The following is a 15,979-nucleotide window of genomic DNA, read 5'->3' on the forward strand; positions in this document are numbered from 1 at the left end:
CAGAGTCATAATTCTAAACAGAGCCTCTGTCACCTGTGGGCCAGGAAAGCCTGATCCTGGCCAAAGCCAGTCAACTTGCTAACTCAGCAGGCATTCTTATTCTTCACTCATCCAATCCCTCCGAAATGCCCTTTACAACAAGGGGGAACCATCTATTTTTCGATCAAGTTATTCCTGACTTATTTTCACTGGCAACGCTTTCTTCAAAAAGTTACTTCTCCTCTTATACCGTGACTGTAACCACCATGAAACCCTTTCAGCCCAATAAATACTGCAGGCCAGCCATGCTCCTTGGACTTTCATCATCCTAAAGAACATAGGTTGGATGCAAAAAGCCTTCTTAGAACCCTGGAAAGCAGAATCTGAGCGTTTAGTGTAACAGACACAGAATGACCAGGAATCTCTGTGCCATCAGCACTGCAGCCAGACCTCTAATTAGGGTGGATTTCTCCTCACTGCACTTGAATTGTTTACATCCCAGGGTCCTCCCACCTCCAGAATGCACCTTAGCTTTGGCATTGACTTTGGCTTTGTTCTGGAGCAAGTATTTGGCCACTTCCGTGTGCCCTGCTCTGGCAGCCATGTGCAGCGGGGTCTCCACTTTCTGTAAAATAACAAAATTATAGAAGTGTTAATACATGCTGGGTTTCAAAAAAAGCACACGCAGAGCTCCAAAGTGTGAGCCGAGAAATGCTTGACAGGTTTTCGTCCAAGAGGTGGAGTTGCCCCAGCAAACAGCTCCTTTAGCCTTTAGCCTGCTGATACCTGGTGTGTGTGTGTGTGTGTGTGTGTGTGTGTGTGTGTGTGTGTGTGTGTGTGTTAAGTATACTTACAAGTAAACCCCAGAGCTAATATGAAATGCAAATGTATTTCAAGATAACACTTACAGAAGTTTCCAAATTATTGTCCAAAATAAAATCCCCGAGACTTACAGATGTGTGAGAAGTTTAATTTGGAAAGCTTCAGTATATAGGGCTGTTCTCCCTGAGTCCAAAGCCTCTGCTATTCTGAGAATTCTACCTCTATTCCCAGAGAGGAGATCTAGGGATCACTGGCTAAAGCATCCCTCTGAGCTCTCGGTGCTGAGAGAGGAGCCCTTACTCTCCTCATGGCCTTACCACACTGGAGACATTGGGTGATGCCCGCCGCTGCAGGAGGTTCTTCACGATGGGCAGGTGCCCCATGAAGGAGGCCACATGGAGGGGTGTCAGGCCAGACTGAAACAGACAAGACAGGAATGAGGAAAAAGTAGATTTCCCTTCTCTTCCAAAGAAGAGACAGCTAGATGTTGCTAAAGCTTTCTTGCCTCTAGTTGCTCTATACTGGTTTTCTAAGAAACGGGAGTAAAATGAGATGGGCTCATTTTCAGGAAAATGGCAGAAAGGGAAAAAAAAATCACTGTGGGGTGATTCGGCTCACTTTTACAACTTAAAAAATTACATCTGATCTTGGAAAGTTCCCTGAGACTTGACCTATGTTTTCTCGTTTTAATTACCCCTGTTACTTCTCCGAGCAATCTAGACGTGCTCTTGTGCGCACACGCGTGCACGCACACACACACACACACACACACACACTGGCAGCCACACATAGCTACAAAGAACAACTCTCAAGAAGGCTACTGGAGGAAGACCATGGCGGGGAACCAGCCATCCACTCGTCTGCAGAGTTTCTCTTACCTCGGTGACAGCATCAATGGAGGCTCCTGTCTTCAGCAGCAGCTCCATGACACGAATATGGTTCTTCTTGCAGGCAATGTGTAAGGGGGTGAAACCATTCTGCAGCCCCACACAAAGAGAGAGAGACAAGCAGGCACTTACATAATAGCCCAAGAAGCACCCAGACCACCTTGCTGATTAAAAGGGAGCCTCAGGGATGCCCACAGACCAGAATGTCAATTACTACGAATCACCTAAGAGGTAGGTACCACTCACTTTATACACCAGGCACATTCCTGAGCATGTTGTCTATAAACCTTTTTAAGGTTTTTTAATAATATTTTTGGATGCACTAAAAGAGCCTACTGTTTAAAGTTTCCTTAAGGAGAAATTTTTAATAAAGAGCACTTTTGTGAAGTAAATCATATTTCTTCCTCCCGAAACTGACAATTTAGTAAAATGGATTTCTGTACATCGCCTCTGCTCTAAAGTGATATATTGAAATGTAAACTCCATAAAGGCAGGGATATTTGTTTGCTTAGTTTTGTCTATTTGCTTGTTGTTGTTTGTTTGTTTTTTTCAGTGTTTTATCCCCCTAAGGTAGTGGTTCTCAAAGTGTGTGGGGGGAGGGGATTTTTGCCACTCCCACCCCACCTTGGGGACATTTGGCAATGTCTGGAGACATTTTCGATAGTCTCAACTAGAGGAGGAGTGCTATTAGCATCTAGCGGGTAGAGGCCAGGGACATGCTAAATGACCTACAGTGCACAGGCTGCCCCTCCTGCAACAAAAAAGTATCAGGCCCCAAATGTCCACAGCGCTGAGATTGAGTGACTCTGACTACCCTGGAACAGTGCCTGGCATGTGATAAAGCTTGATGAGAGCTTTCTGGTTGAATGAATGAGCCGTCCCTGCAGTCCCTAGAGGCAATCCTACTTTCTAAATTCTCCTCCCCTGGGAATGAGCACAGAGGAAAGGGTGGTCGTGGGCAGACTCTGTGCAGAGTTCTGGCCCCACCAGATCCCTGAACTGATCTGGGAGCCCCCGGCCAAGGAGGGAGGGGAAGGAACCATAGTCCCAGGAGGGCATTAGCTTTAAACTCACATCTACATGAGCACCATGAAAACTGTAGGCCCCTTTGCAGAGGAAGAATGCATAGCTCAGGCCATTTCACTTGCCCCCAAGCAGATTAAAAAAGTCGGGCAGTCTCTAAGAAATCACCCTCGGCTCCAGGGCTGTAATATCACCCCCAACCTATACACATACCATGAACACTGCTTCTTCAGTCAGGTCTTTTGGGCCGAAGCCCTCCCCTGACCTCAGCCTGTTACCAGGGACCACAGTCAGTAGGTATAGGAGGTGACATTGTGTGGCAGGGACTGTGAAGGTTGCCGTCCTGTCTATGTACTGGCATGACTAAAACTTTCCACACCCTGAGCCTCAGGAGTAGCTCCAGGTGCCAGCTGGTGTCCCTCCCAAGAGGCTTAGCCGTGCGGCTCTGATCCTGTCTCACTCGGCCCTTGGCCCTCTGGCACCTTCTTCAATAGCCTCCCACTCACCAGGGCTCTGGAGTTTGGTTTGGCCCCTTTATCCAAAAGGACCTTGGCCACTCTGTGATGGCCACAGTGGGCTGCCACGTGGAGTGGAGTCAGGTGATCCAGGGTGATGTCGTCTATCTCTGCATTGTATTGCAATAGAAGTCGGACACAGTCAAGGTGGTCTCCCTGAGCCGCCATGTGAATTGGGGACAAGCCGTTCTAGGTGAAGAAGGAAACACAAGTAATCACAAAGGCTTCTGGGGACAGAACACAGAACACAGCAATCCAGGGCAATGATTCCAACCTCACTCCCTGCTTCTTCCCTACGCTATGCTTCATGTGGCTCCTGAGGAGGTTGGTTCATTCCGGCTTCATGTTCACACTGGTCTCTGACTAAACTCTTCCTTTCCACCTAGCCGAATCCTCCAGCCAGGCCCGCCTCTTCCATGAAGCTTTACTGTGGGCTTTTCTTATCTGTACCACTCACTCAGACCTTATTCATATATATTTTCTGGCCTGTATTTATAATTCACTTTTCTGGTGTGTGCGTCTTCTCTCCTTACTTATAAGCTCCTTATTTTAAGACCAGTGACCACACCTAATATCTCTCGTGTGCCCACAGTGCCCTGTACATGCATGTAACACACAATATTCCTTAATTAATATGGTTTTGAATGAATGAGTAATAATAAAATGGAATTTTGATCTAAATCTTTCTGTTCTTTGCCTCTAACAAATGCACATCAATTAAAAAATGTGTTAAGTATTCTTACTGTTTCTTAGATAGCCATTTATTGTAAAAAAACATTAACAACAGAGGATATTCATTAATTCATTCATTTATTCAGACATTAATTCAACACATATTTCCCATATTTATTAAGTGATTAATATGTAATAGGTATGGGTTAAGCTCTGGGGAAAAAGAACTGAGCAGCATAATTCCTGGCCTCAGGAAGCTGGTAGACTAATAGGTAAAAGAAGTGGAAATAGATACAGGATTGCTATTCACTGTGGAGACATGAAGGAAAGCATGATCCAAGTACAGAGGTTCACAGGAGTGTGGAGTCATGGCGAGGGAAGGAACACAGGGAGAGAAGGCTTCCAGGAGGAGGTCGCCCCTGAAGTTAGGACTTCACTAGGAAGAAAAAAGGGGAAGAATCTCCCATCGGAGGGAATAGCGTGTGCAGCACGAGAGGCGACCATCCTCGGGGAAGACCATCCTAGGGAGAGCCAGGTGTGATGGGGACACAGAGCTGGGCTGGAGTGGCAGGCGGGAGCTACAGCGTGAAAGTTTATGAGTTGAGGAACTGGCATTGGCTTTTAGAAAGCAACACTTGAAAGAGGATTTTCAGCAAGGGAGAAACACGATCAGGCTGCATGACAGCTGATATTAGTTTTATGGTCTGAATTGTGATCCCTCAAAATGCACATGTTAAAGTCTTAACCTCTAGGACCTTGGAATGTTACCTTATTCAGAAATAGGGTCATTATAGATGTAGTTAGTTAAGACGAAGTCATTAGCGTGGGCTCTATTCCAACATGAATAAAAAGGGAAAATTTGGACACACACACACAGAGCAAAATGCCACGTGAGATGAGGCAGAGATTGGAGTGATGCATCTATAAGCCAGAGAAAGCCAGAAATTGCCAGCACGGCACCAGAAGCCAGGGGAGAGGCCTGGAGCAGATCCTCCCTCCCAGCCCTCAGAAGGAACCGATGCTGCCGACGCTGATCATAGATTTCCAGCCTCCAGAACTGTGAGACAACGACCTTCTGGGGTTTTTTTTTGTTTGTTTTTCGAGGTTTTTTTTAGAGTCAAAGGCAGTTTATCAGGAAAGGGATAACACTCCACAGACAGAGCATGGTCTCCTCTCAGAGGAAGAAAGTGAGAGGGCCTAAGAGAGACAAGGACAGTGAGAGGGATAAAGTAAAGAGGACTGAAAGGAAGGCAATGAGAGGGACCTAACCTTCTGTTGTTTAAGACAATCCAGTGTGTGGCACTTTGCTACAGCAGTCCTAGCAAACCAACACAGTTTTTATACTTGCTGCATATTAAAAAGGTCATACCATATTTCCCAACTGAAAAGAAGGAAATTCTCAGTAAAAAATTTTCATAACCATCCTTGTTAGTCCCATGCTAATAATCTGGATAATATAAAATCATTACTAATTTAAGAACACTTGTAAATTTAAATACAGGGCCTCTGTGGAAAAATGTTGAGAATTTCCTGACCTAATAATATAATTGGTAGTAGCAGTTCAACTTTCACTTATCTGAGGACTTTTACTTTTATATGTACTTTCGAAGATATTATCTCATGTAATAATCCCAACAACTCTGGAAGAGAGGTATGGAGCTCTCCAGATGAAGAAATGGAGGCACAGAGAGAATAATAGACATGCTCAAAGTCACACAGCGAAGCAGGTGTCAATGGAGGATTAAATAAGAAATAAACTGTTTTAGTAGAGGATACCTTCACCCAACACACACACACACACACACACACGCACACGCACACACACACACGCACACACACACACACACACACCAGCTTGGTGCTGTGAATCATGACCCAAATTACAGATAGCTCTGTAAACACTCACATGATAATGTGTCAGGGAATAAATTGGCTTCCATGGTTATGTCCTGTGCCACAATTTTATGACAGAGAACTTCTCACAGAAAACCTCCAGCATGGCCATGAATGGGCCTGGTTTCTGCCTTGCTCTTCTAAATTCACACCCTCTAAATTCACCCCAAAGAATGGAGCAGACTAAGCGAAATAAGCCAGACAGATAAAGTTGAAAATCACATGATATCACTTATATGTGGGATATAAACCTAAAAGCAACAAATGAACAGGACAAACAGAGACTCATGGACATGGACAATGGACTAGTGGTTACCAGAGGGTAGAGGGGAGGGAGGAGGGAGGAAGTAGATGGGGTAAGGGGGTCAAATATGTGGTGACAGAAAGAAATCTAACTATAGGTGAACACACATTGTAAATATATATATATATGCCTTACTGTTAAAATGTACAGCTAAAATGTACCAGATTTCGTTAAGAAATGTCATCATCAAAAAAAAAACTTAATTAAAAAAAAAAAAGAATGAAGCAGAGGGCCCGGATGAAGTATAGGCAGCACCCAGTGGTCTGACAACATCAGCTCCAGGAAGACTCAAGATTTCATATTAGAACGGCAGGGTGAGCCTTGGCTCTTGCCCCTAATGGACCATGAGAAGAATTATTTCGTTTTCTTTTTAACCTTAGTCTGGCTGAGGCTCTGAAGACTTTTCCAAGTGCTTGGCTTCTGTCTTTTCTGGAGCCGGGGTAAAATAGACAAGGGTTGACCTAGGGCTACAGGAGATAATGACAGCCCACAGGCCAAATCTGAACTACTGCCTGTGTTTATAAATAAAGTTTTATTGGAACATGGCCACTAATTTGCATATTAGCCATGGCTGCTTTCCTGCTACAGTGGCAGAGATGAGTCATGACAAGAGACCGTGGCCTGCAAAACCTAAAAACATGTGGCCCTTTAGAGAATATTTTGCTGACCTTGAACAGGAATCAGCAAATCAGGGCTATATGAGTATCTCCTGTGTGACAGGCATTGGGGTAAATATCACACACACTAGCTCGTTTAGTAGTATTGGGATTTATGTTTCTCAGAAATGGGATCTGCTCCCAGGTTGCCCTGACCTGGAGCCCTGCCTAAAAGATGCTCTTTATGGAAAGGAAGTACATACCTTGGTTTTGGCTTGGATGGGTGCCCCGTGGTCCAGCAGGATCTCTGAGATTCGCACGTGCCCATTCCGAGCTGCACAGTGGAGAGGTGTCAATTCATCCTTTAAAAGACAGAGTCACAAAGAGAAAGCCCCAAAGGCACCTATCAGAGGCCGCTGGAGAGAAGGCAGCCTGCAGCATCATTCCTGCTGCAGAAGCACGATGCTCCCTTAAGGACCGGCTCGACTCCAGCACAGTCTTATTATTGTCTCTTGCTGTACCCTGGCTCCCATTATGGGCTGCTCCAAGAGCCTGGAGGCCCATCGGTAGCTGGTCACTGAGAGCCCACCACTCTGGTGAGGCTCTGGAGGGCAGAACTCCCTCCCCAGGCCTTGCTGTAGAGATTGCTGGCACCCACCTTGGTCCTTGTTTCTATCTGGGCCCCGCGGTCCAGCAAGAGCCGCACCATGATCACGTTCCCCCTGCGGGAGGCGATGTGCAGTGGCGTGATGCCATTCTGGAGGGGAGGAACAAGCCTGGTCAGGCGGCGGCATCTTTCTCTGGAAAGCAGCCCTCTGCATCCTAGTCCCCCATGCCCCATGGCCCCAGCCTGGCAGTGGCAGTAGTGCCAACAGCCATGTTAAGCCTATCGCTAGGACATTTCTCATCTAAGACAGATTTCATAACCTATAAGGATATGACAGCATCGTGGTTAATCATAGTAACCTGGCCAAGCCCAGGCCTCCCACAGTCAACTGAACGGGCTAGAAGAAAGCCAATTACAGGCCCTCCAGGTTTCCCCCCTCTAGAAGGGGCAAATGGAAACTGAGGGGCATCTGGTTAGAAACCCACCAATAGGAGCCTTAACAGACACCAGGGCTGCCTCACCCAAAGACTTCTGCAGTACAGGGGAAATCGTGGTGCCACAGGAGTGGCAGGAGCACCTGGATTCTAGACACCCTGGAGCCCCTGGCTAATGTGCAGGGACAGCCAGAGAGCCTTACCTGTGGCGTGAAGTTGACACTGGCTCCCCTGTTGAGGAGCAGTTGGGCCACGTTGAGGTTCTCATAGTGAGCTGCGATGTGGAGGGGGGTAAATCCCGTCTGGGGCACAATAGAGGGGGAACAACTTGTCACATGCCATGTACTGTCATTTCTATCTCAGAATCAGCCCAGGGATTCTGAAAATGTGGGCAGGGCCAGAGGACCCTATACATAAAGCAGATTTAGATTGATGAGAACGTTTGCTGAAGGGGTCAAGAGATGTTCTGTGGCAAGTTACATTCGGAAGCTAGGTTCTGCCTCTGAGTGACCTGCATTCTTTGTTTTGTGGTTCATGTGGACAAACCATGGACTAGGATTACCTCCATCTCTGTAGGGCCATTCATCTGAATGCTTACTCATGAAGAGATTTTAATAAATGAATGAAAAGTAGAATGGCATCCATAATCTTAATTCTAGGGATTGTTTCAGTCCCCTAGAAAAGTAAGATGACTCAACTGGTTGGTCAAAGACAGACCTTTGACCCCCTTAGTGGGTTCATTGTCATCTTTCTTTTCCATAACTTCAGACCATGCCTAACCCAGTCAGCAGTTTTTCAGACTAAACCCAGTGGCCATGCTGTAGACTAAGAATTACTCAGTACAAATCCATTCCCACTATAAGAAAGAAATGAAAAGACTAAATGAATAAAGTGTAGATCAGCAGTGACCCAAAACACCAGACAGCATGCTCACACTGCTAGCCATCCGGGAGTGAAACCTCCTTGTTCTTATGGCCACATGTGGGGTCACCTCCTTCCTTCCACCAGGGGGTAGCCAGGGAAAGAGAGTGGGATAAAATTCTAGAAGACCACCTGCTGGGATTCCAAAGTTTCACTCTGGCCAGAGACCCTTCCTGCCCACCTAGACACTTTTCTGGACAGCCTGGAGCAACAAGAACCTTCCCTGCTCCACGCCAAGCACAGCTTTCTTGGCGTTCACCAGGGATTTAAAGTGGGGCTGTCCTCTGTGGCTCTTATATGTCCTGGTGGGGATCTGAAGTCACTGGTGGGGCTGGTGCTCCGTGCGCACAGCTGGCACCATCTCTGGTCTGGGTGAGCGCTTGGGGAAATTGCTGGGAACTGATGGTGCCTTTGGAACCCGTATGTCTCCACTGTCCAGGCCCTAGAAGTCTCCTGGTCCTCCATCTGGCTGCCCTCACCTTGGAAAGCACGTCCGGGTTGGGGTCATTCTGCAGAAGCACCGCAGCTGTCCGGGTGTCGTCGTTGCGGGCCGCGATGTGCAGGGCAGGGAGCCGCACCTTCCCTTTCGTCCCATAGTTGATGAGGTGTGCCACCACGTTCTCATGGCCCTGCTGCAGAGCCACGGCTAGAGGCGTGAAGCCGTCCTGGCCAGAGAAGAGGAGGAAAGATCGATTTGCTCTGACTGCGTCGGACTGCTGGCTGTCCCCAAGGCAGAACACATGCTTTCACGTCTCAGGGCTCTTGCTTGTGACGGGCCCTCAGCCTCCAATTCTCTGCTCTTCAAAGCCCTCCTCATCCTTCAAGCTCCTCTTAAATCCCACCTCCCCCCTAAGCCGTTCTTGGCCCCACATTTTTTCTCTTCGGCCTCACAGACACTGCAGTAGTTTTTCTTGAGAAGCCTTTGTTTCTTTGCCTGCCCTCCTTCTCTCTCATCTAGTGGGACCAGGCAGACAATCATTCATTTATTCACTTCACAAATATTATTGAACTCCTACTGAGGATGCAATTGTGAGCCACTTCTATTCATTCACTCAGTTGTATACTGAGGGCCAAAGGACCCCAGGAACTGGCAAAGCAGAATGATAACAAAGTCATGTAATCGTTGAGTCTTACCATATTAAGGGTCAAGAGAACTCTTAGCTTTAAGTTCAGTTTCATCATTTCACCAATGACAAAACTCAGGATCAAGCTGAAGTGATTTGTCCAAGAGTGTACAGTGGACTCATGGCACGAGCCTATCTCATTAAGGTCCAAGGCAGACTTGTCAGCCCGACAAACCCACACCACCCTCACCCCTGTCCAGCTTTCACTGTTGGTTATAGTGGGAATGACATGTTAGACTGATGTCATTTCTCTGCTCTGTGTCTGTCTCTTACTCCCTTGCAGAGCCCGACAACAGCCAGAATTAGTACAGTGATCTGAAGGTCAAGAGCACTCAATGACACTTTACACTTATCATGACAGAGGATGCATCTCAAGCCACGTCCCAGGAACATACGACCATGTCCTACCCCCAGACACCTCCGGCAGTGAGGGCATTTCCCAAGGTACTTACTTCTGTGCCTACACTCTGATCAGCTCCATTCTCCAGTAAGAACTTAACCACTTCCAAGTGATTCTCTTGTGCTGCCATGTACAGGGGTGTGAAGCCTTTCTGTAAACCAAGAGAAAAAGTCATCACAATTCACCCACCATAGTGAGAGATGCTAAAACCATGCAAAATCCTGAGGACAGTTCTCTCATCCTCTTATTTTCATCTACCTGACAAGGCAATATCCCCACCCATTTCTCCAGTTATAAAAACTCACTGCCACTCTGAAATGGCTTAGTATAAGCATAGAGTAGACAGTCAATATTAGTGGATTGTATCAATGTCTAAATTTTTTAAATTTAAAATAAAATTTAAAAATAAATTTTAAAAAATAAACAGCTTAGTGGGATTATTATAAAAGGCCACGAGGTGGGGGCCGCACTCCGTGGAAGTCTGCTTTTGCAGGTCACCACCATCACCCAGCCCCTCACACACACCTCCCCTCTATTTTCACCCCCTTCTTCATCGATGTCCCCATATACTCCCCTATACAGTTTTTCTCCCTAGATGAGCCATAACTAAATATACTGAATATACTTCTTTGTTCGGATAACCAACCAATAGTATAATATGTAGTAGAAGCGTGAAAAAAATAAAGGATGCCTTCTTCGTTGCTTGGAGACACATCACTAATAAATCTAGACTCAGCTATAGCGTGTGTAGGCTACGTCAGTAGCCAATGTGCCCACGGGGTAGCAGGCGCATGGGTAACGAAGGAAGGCGGCACCCTCTAGCGTGGGACTGCAGAGAGCCATCACCTGTGACTGTGCATTGACGTTGGCGCCATAGTTGACCAGCTCCCGGACCACCTCGTCCTGACCAGCGAGGGCGGCGATGTGCAGAGCTGTGTTCCCTTTCTGAAACACAGGGGGGAGGAAGAAGAGGAGTTTCCCATAGGGTCTGTGCAAGTGACTGTCAAAGGGACAGGCACAGGGGTGCTGGTTGAGAGCGGGCAGTGGTTTTCTTTACAGCCAAAGGGGCTGGACATGGACGTGCCTGACCCACCACACGTCTTGAAATAGTCCTGAAAGCACAAAGAAGGAAATTATTCCAGTTCTCCATGATGAAATAATGCCGAAGAAGAAGAAAGCCAATTCCTCAACACTAATCAACTGCATGCAGCCGCAGCATCTTGTCACCAGCTGACAGACAGCCGGCATTGCTCAGGACCCACACTGGACGTTTCCCAGGCAAGCATCCTTCTTTGGACTTCCAGCTCCTACCAACCTCTAACTCTGCAGGACAAGGCAACGCCCCCGTGAGGGCTGGAACTCTGCAGAAAAGGCCAACAGATCCTGTGGGCTCAGCACCCTTGATGTTATTACAGTAACAACCATTGAGCAAAAGCTGGACCAAAGTGGACAGAGGGAATGAGAGGGGAAGAAAGCAAGTAAAGTATCAAACAGAAAAAAAAAAGAAAGGGTAGAAATATGTAAAGGAGTTGGGGGTGGGTAATAAAAGAAACTATATAATGTTTGCAGGGAAGATAAGAAAAATATGAAAATAAATGGGCAAAGTAAATAGAATAAAATCTGGCAAAGGAAAATACAAAGAAAGGATATTTGAAATATTAATTAGTAAAATATAATGAGCCAGGGTTCATCAAATAACAAGGGAAAGAAAAGCCAGAAAGAATAAACACTACAACAAAATTAAATACAAAATTATTTCAAAGTAAAATTTTTAAAAGCGAAGAACTGATAACAAAGACTAAGAAACCAGGCAGGTTCTGGGAAGGTGAGTGGAACTTTCAGGTTTCCGCATATGGATTCATCCTGGGTATTTAACAATTCCTAGACAGGGTTTGGGTCTAGCAGGCGTCTCCTCCAGGACACTGGTCTCCCTGCCCAGCTCGTTCCTGCCTCCTGGATGTCCCGGGCTGGAATGTCAGCATGCTCTCCAAGGATGACCCGCCCCCGTGACCCCACTGGCGCCGAGCTCAGTGAGACGCAGGCAGCACGGGCCCCGCCCAACAACTGCTATCAAATAGGGCAGGAGGGAGAAAATGGGACCACAGCTGGACCCAGCTGTCCCTCTGCTATTAAGGAGCAGAGATCTCAAACGACCTCATTTTTTCTAGTTCAGACAGTATATAGTTTTTAACTAAATCACATAAACACTTACTAATCTGTCTCAGGAAACTCAAGTCCTGAAAGCAGGATCTTCAAACCCACTCCATGTACATTGGCCCTTTGTTACCGGGGAGAAAAAGGTCCCCACCCCAGTGGAACTGAGTAGCACAGGGTCCAAGCTCTGTGGCCACCCAGTCACTGCTGCCCCAAACACCCGCAGGTTGGGGAGTCATCCTCACCAAATGCACCCTGGGGGGCCAGAAGGGGCTCAGGTCTTTGCCTCTAAAGAGTGGCCTATATCAGGCAAGAGGTTCCTGCTCGTTGCCTCCTGAACTTATCTTTTTGATTTTTCCTTAAGTCCCATTTGATAAACAAAAGGGCTCTTCTTCAAATATCTGTCAGAGAATAAGTGCCAGAAATAAATATATAGATGCTAATTAATCATTTTTCATAGAAGTCTAAAGAGCCTACATTTAGAGGCCTTGGCACTTGGGCCCGACTCACGCTCTGTACAAGGAGGAACAGGGACCTTCTCTAGAAATCAGGACTCAGAACTCCAAGTCTCTTCATCTAGAAGAAGGAGGTACACTGTGTCCATTCATTCGCTCGTCACATGCTGAGCACACGTGTATGTCAGGCTCTGTGTCAGGCATGGAGGTCCAGATACGATTGAGACTCAGACTCTCTGCCTTCCAGAAGCTATGCTGAATGTTTCTTCCATCTGTCTCTTTCTGCCTGAAGTCACACTATGTCAGAGCTCTCCCCGTATAAACCCTGTGAAGGGAAGCTGCTAGGGTGTGGGACTCTGGCTGTGGATCTTAGCTGTCTTCTGGATCCGGGCTGAGGGGAGCACTGGTGAGGAGTAAGAGCAAAGGGAAGACCCCGGGAAACAGCTCCCCTCCACATCTATACACACATGCACACAATGTCAGCCTCAAAGAAGGTCCCCTGTCCCTGGGTCAGGAGTCACAGGGAAAGGGGTCATGGGCCCTCCCGCAGCATGAAGAAACATGCCCTTGAAGAAGCAGGAAAAATTTCTTAGCTATATTTGATCCACGAAGACCCAATTTCCATTTCCAGGGAGTCCTAGAGCAAGGGGAAGGGAGGGTGGTTGCAGCAGGAGCTGAGTGAATGCGGAGGGGAATTGGAGCCCTCTCACCATCATGGATGCTAAGCTCTGGCCTCCAAGCTGTGGGGATAGCAGGAAGGGGAGAGAATGCATTTGTCTTGTGCTTTTAAATGTTCTAAGCACAGTTTAGGAAACTATATTGGTTTTGGCTTTTTATTCTTTTCTGTTTTTAATCTTTCTCAGGCTTGCGAGACCCATTACGATTCCTCAATCTGTTATGAGTCTTTCTTAGCCCACGGTTTCAGTTTCACCTTTTTTTTTTTTTCCCCTCCCTCTGTATGGCATTCAGAAACCACGCTGACTTATAAAATTTCTATAAATAACAAAGGCACTCCAAGTGTTCACTTGCAAAATAACAATCAAAGGGGGAAATTCGGAGAGTAAAAACGCTGAGGCATAATGTTTTTGCAGCTCTTGGGGGAATGCCAGAGGAAGAAAGGCGGCTGTGGCCCACACAGGGCCCGTCAGATGGCACACTGCTTGCAGCCAGGTATGTGAGAGCATCAGAGAAAAACTAATTTCATCCCTTCACCCACAGAGGAGCAGCGTGGAAACAATTGGTATTCTTCAGGAGGTGGGAGCAAAATGCCCCATACACATTCAGAAAGAGCAACTCTGTCTGTTTTACCTGAGAGATCTTTTCACCTTCAGGAAATGACATGAAAATTACAGAATTTTACCTCAAGAGATGATTCCACTTTCATAATATTTTGGTAGTTCACTTCATGACTATAAATTATATCTGTTCTCTACATAGTGTTCTTCTGGTTCTCTGCTTGAGAGGCAGCAAAATGTTTGCTGTGTGGAACCGAAACTGAGGCTGATGCGAGACCATGTTTAATAAATAACAAATGGAAAATTAGAGGCTCGAGGAACAAGCCCAAGAGGAAAACTGTGGGAGGTAACAAAGGAAGGAAGAGAAGAGGAAACAGGGCTCGAATCAGTAAATAGAAGAGACTTTTTGTTTAGTCCTGTGTTCCAATGCTGGCTGCATCTTGCCTAATGAACAAATAAGATGCATATATGTAAGATATAAAACTGATTTCGCAACCTGTAGTTGCACATTTCATGGCTGTGGTTTCTGGACTTAAGCCGCTGGTGTTTATAATCTATTGCTATGGGGAGATATAGACCACTGTGAGAAGTGTGACGCAGCCTCTGCCGAATGCCTCCTAGTGAAAGAAAAGGCTGTTCAAGGTAATCAGTCAAGAGAGGAGACAGGCCTGGGGCTGAGCAAGGAAGACTCTTGGTGCAGAGGATTAGTGAGGGGTCTGATTCTTCTACAGCCCTCAGTAACAACATAGTCGTCAATATTTAAGGATTCCTTCCTAGGTATTTTATATATACTATTTTATTTCATTTTCATGCCAATCCTACAACTAAGTATTATAATCCCCATTTTATAGATAATGAAATAGAGGCTTCTCACTGGCTAAGCATCTTAAGGTCATGGAGTGCGGACTCTCAGGATTTGGACTACGGGCACCTGACTGTGGGGTTCACAGTGCTCTTAGTCCCTGTATTTGAGTCAAGAACCCTGAGAATGGTCCACCAGAAAAAGGGTTTTATTTTTAGGCTTATAGTCTAGGGATGAGGATAAAATAAAGGCCCACTAAATCTTTGTGGAAATACTGTCCTGTGTTTTTAGGTGATTTCAGGGACTCACAAAACTAAGAAATGATTAGAAAGACAAGAGAAATTCAGAAGGAAGTTTGGGTTTTATGCCAGGATCTGGGACACACACGAGGGACCCACACACTAGAATTTTCAGTGTAAAGACCCACCCGCCCCCCGCCGCCACTCCCTAAGAGACGTACCTTGGTTGTTGTTTCTAGAATGATTTCTTTGTGCAGAAGTTCAACCACCATCTTCACGTGGCCTTCTTTAGAGGCCAGGTGCAAGCCGTTCAGCCCATTCTGCAAAGAACAGAGAGGCAGGAAGAGTGGTCAGTGAGACTGTGCGGCCTGCTGCTCCGAGGGGCTGGAAAGACACTCCTTTCCTATGGAGGGCTGGAAAGGAGGGACTGGAGGGGACCTGAGCCGTATCAGCACAGGCACCGAGCAGAGCCAGCCCGGACTCTCCTAGCAGCAGTTCTGTAGGAGCGCCAGATAACAGAAGAGCAGGGAAAGAAAGAGGTGGTGATAACAAGACCACCACCTCCTGGATGTGAATTAAGTGTGGGAAAGCTCTCACAAAGCCGAACGGGTGACCTTGCAATTCAGATGTCAGCCAGGCTTTAGGTAGTCACTTAATTGAAAGAGTATATCTTCAAGCCCCTGGTTAACTCTCATGGCAGCAACCAGAGAAAGCAAGGAGGCGATACCAGTGCCTCCCAAATGTTTGTAGAAATAGATGTTTATTTAATAAAATACTAACTTTTGAGATAAAGTGATATGAAAACTAAATAGCATCTACCATCCAGCCATAAGATTTCCTCAGCAGAAGAATCAGTATTAAAACAGCCTTTTTGCCACCTTGCCATTTGAAATGTGACCAAAGTTTGTCTGACAGTT

General features: G+C 46.4%; 1 protein-coding gene across 8 annotated transcripts in view; it reads right to left on the reverse strand.

The window, feature by feature from the left end:
* Positions 1 to 15,979, reverse strand: part of ANK1 (ankyrin 1) — a 184,605-nt gene that overhangs the window by 55,841 nt on the left and 112,785 nt on the right. For all 8 annotated transcript variants that reach the window (XM_016127403.2, XM_016127399.2, XM_016127398.2 and 5 more), the window contains exons 3-13: positions 15,284 to 15,382; positions 11,024 to 11,122; positions 10,230 to 10,328; positions 9,133 to 9,318; positions 7,936 to 8,034; positions 7,350 to 7,448; positions 6,955 to 7,053; positions 3,218 to 3,415; positions 1,680 to 1,778; positions 1,119 to 1,217; positions 506 to 604 (exon numbers count right to left, since the gene is read on the reverse strand). In XM_016127403.2, coding sequence (XP_015982889.1) covers positions 506 to 604; positions 1,119 to 1,217; positions 1,680 to 1,778; positions 3,218 to 3,415; positions 6,955 to 7,053; positions 7,350 to 7,448; positions 7,936 to 8,034; positions 9,133 to 9,318; positions 10,230 to 10,328; positions 11,024 to 11,122; positions 15,284 to 15,382 — 1,275 coding nt within the window. The remainder of the gene's footprint in view (positions 1 to 505; positions 605 to 1,118; positions 1,218 to 1,679; positions 1,779 to 3,217; positions 3,416 to 6,954; positions 7,054 to 7,349; positions 7,449 to 7,935; positions 8,035 to 9,132; positions 9,319 to 10,229; positions 10,329 to 11,023; positions 11,123 to 15,283; positions 15,383 to 15,979) is intronic.

Source organism: Rousettus aegyptiacus, unplaced genomic scaffold, assembly GCF_014176215.1.
Source record: "Rousettus aegyptiacus isolate mRouAeg1 unplaced genomic scaffold, mRouAeg1.p scaffold_m13_p_11, whole genome shotgun sequence".
NCBI lineage: Eukaryota > Metazoa > Chordata > Mammalia > Chiroptera > Pteropodidae > Rousettus > Rousettus aegyptiacus.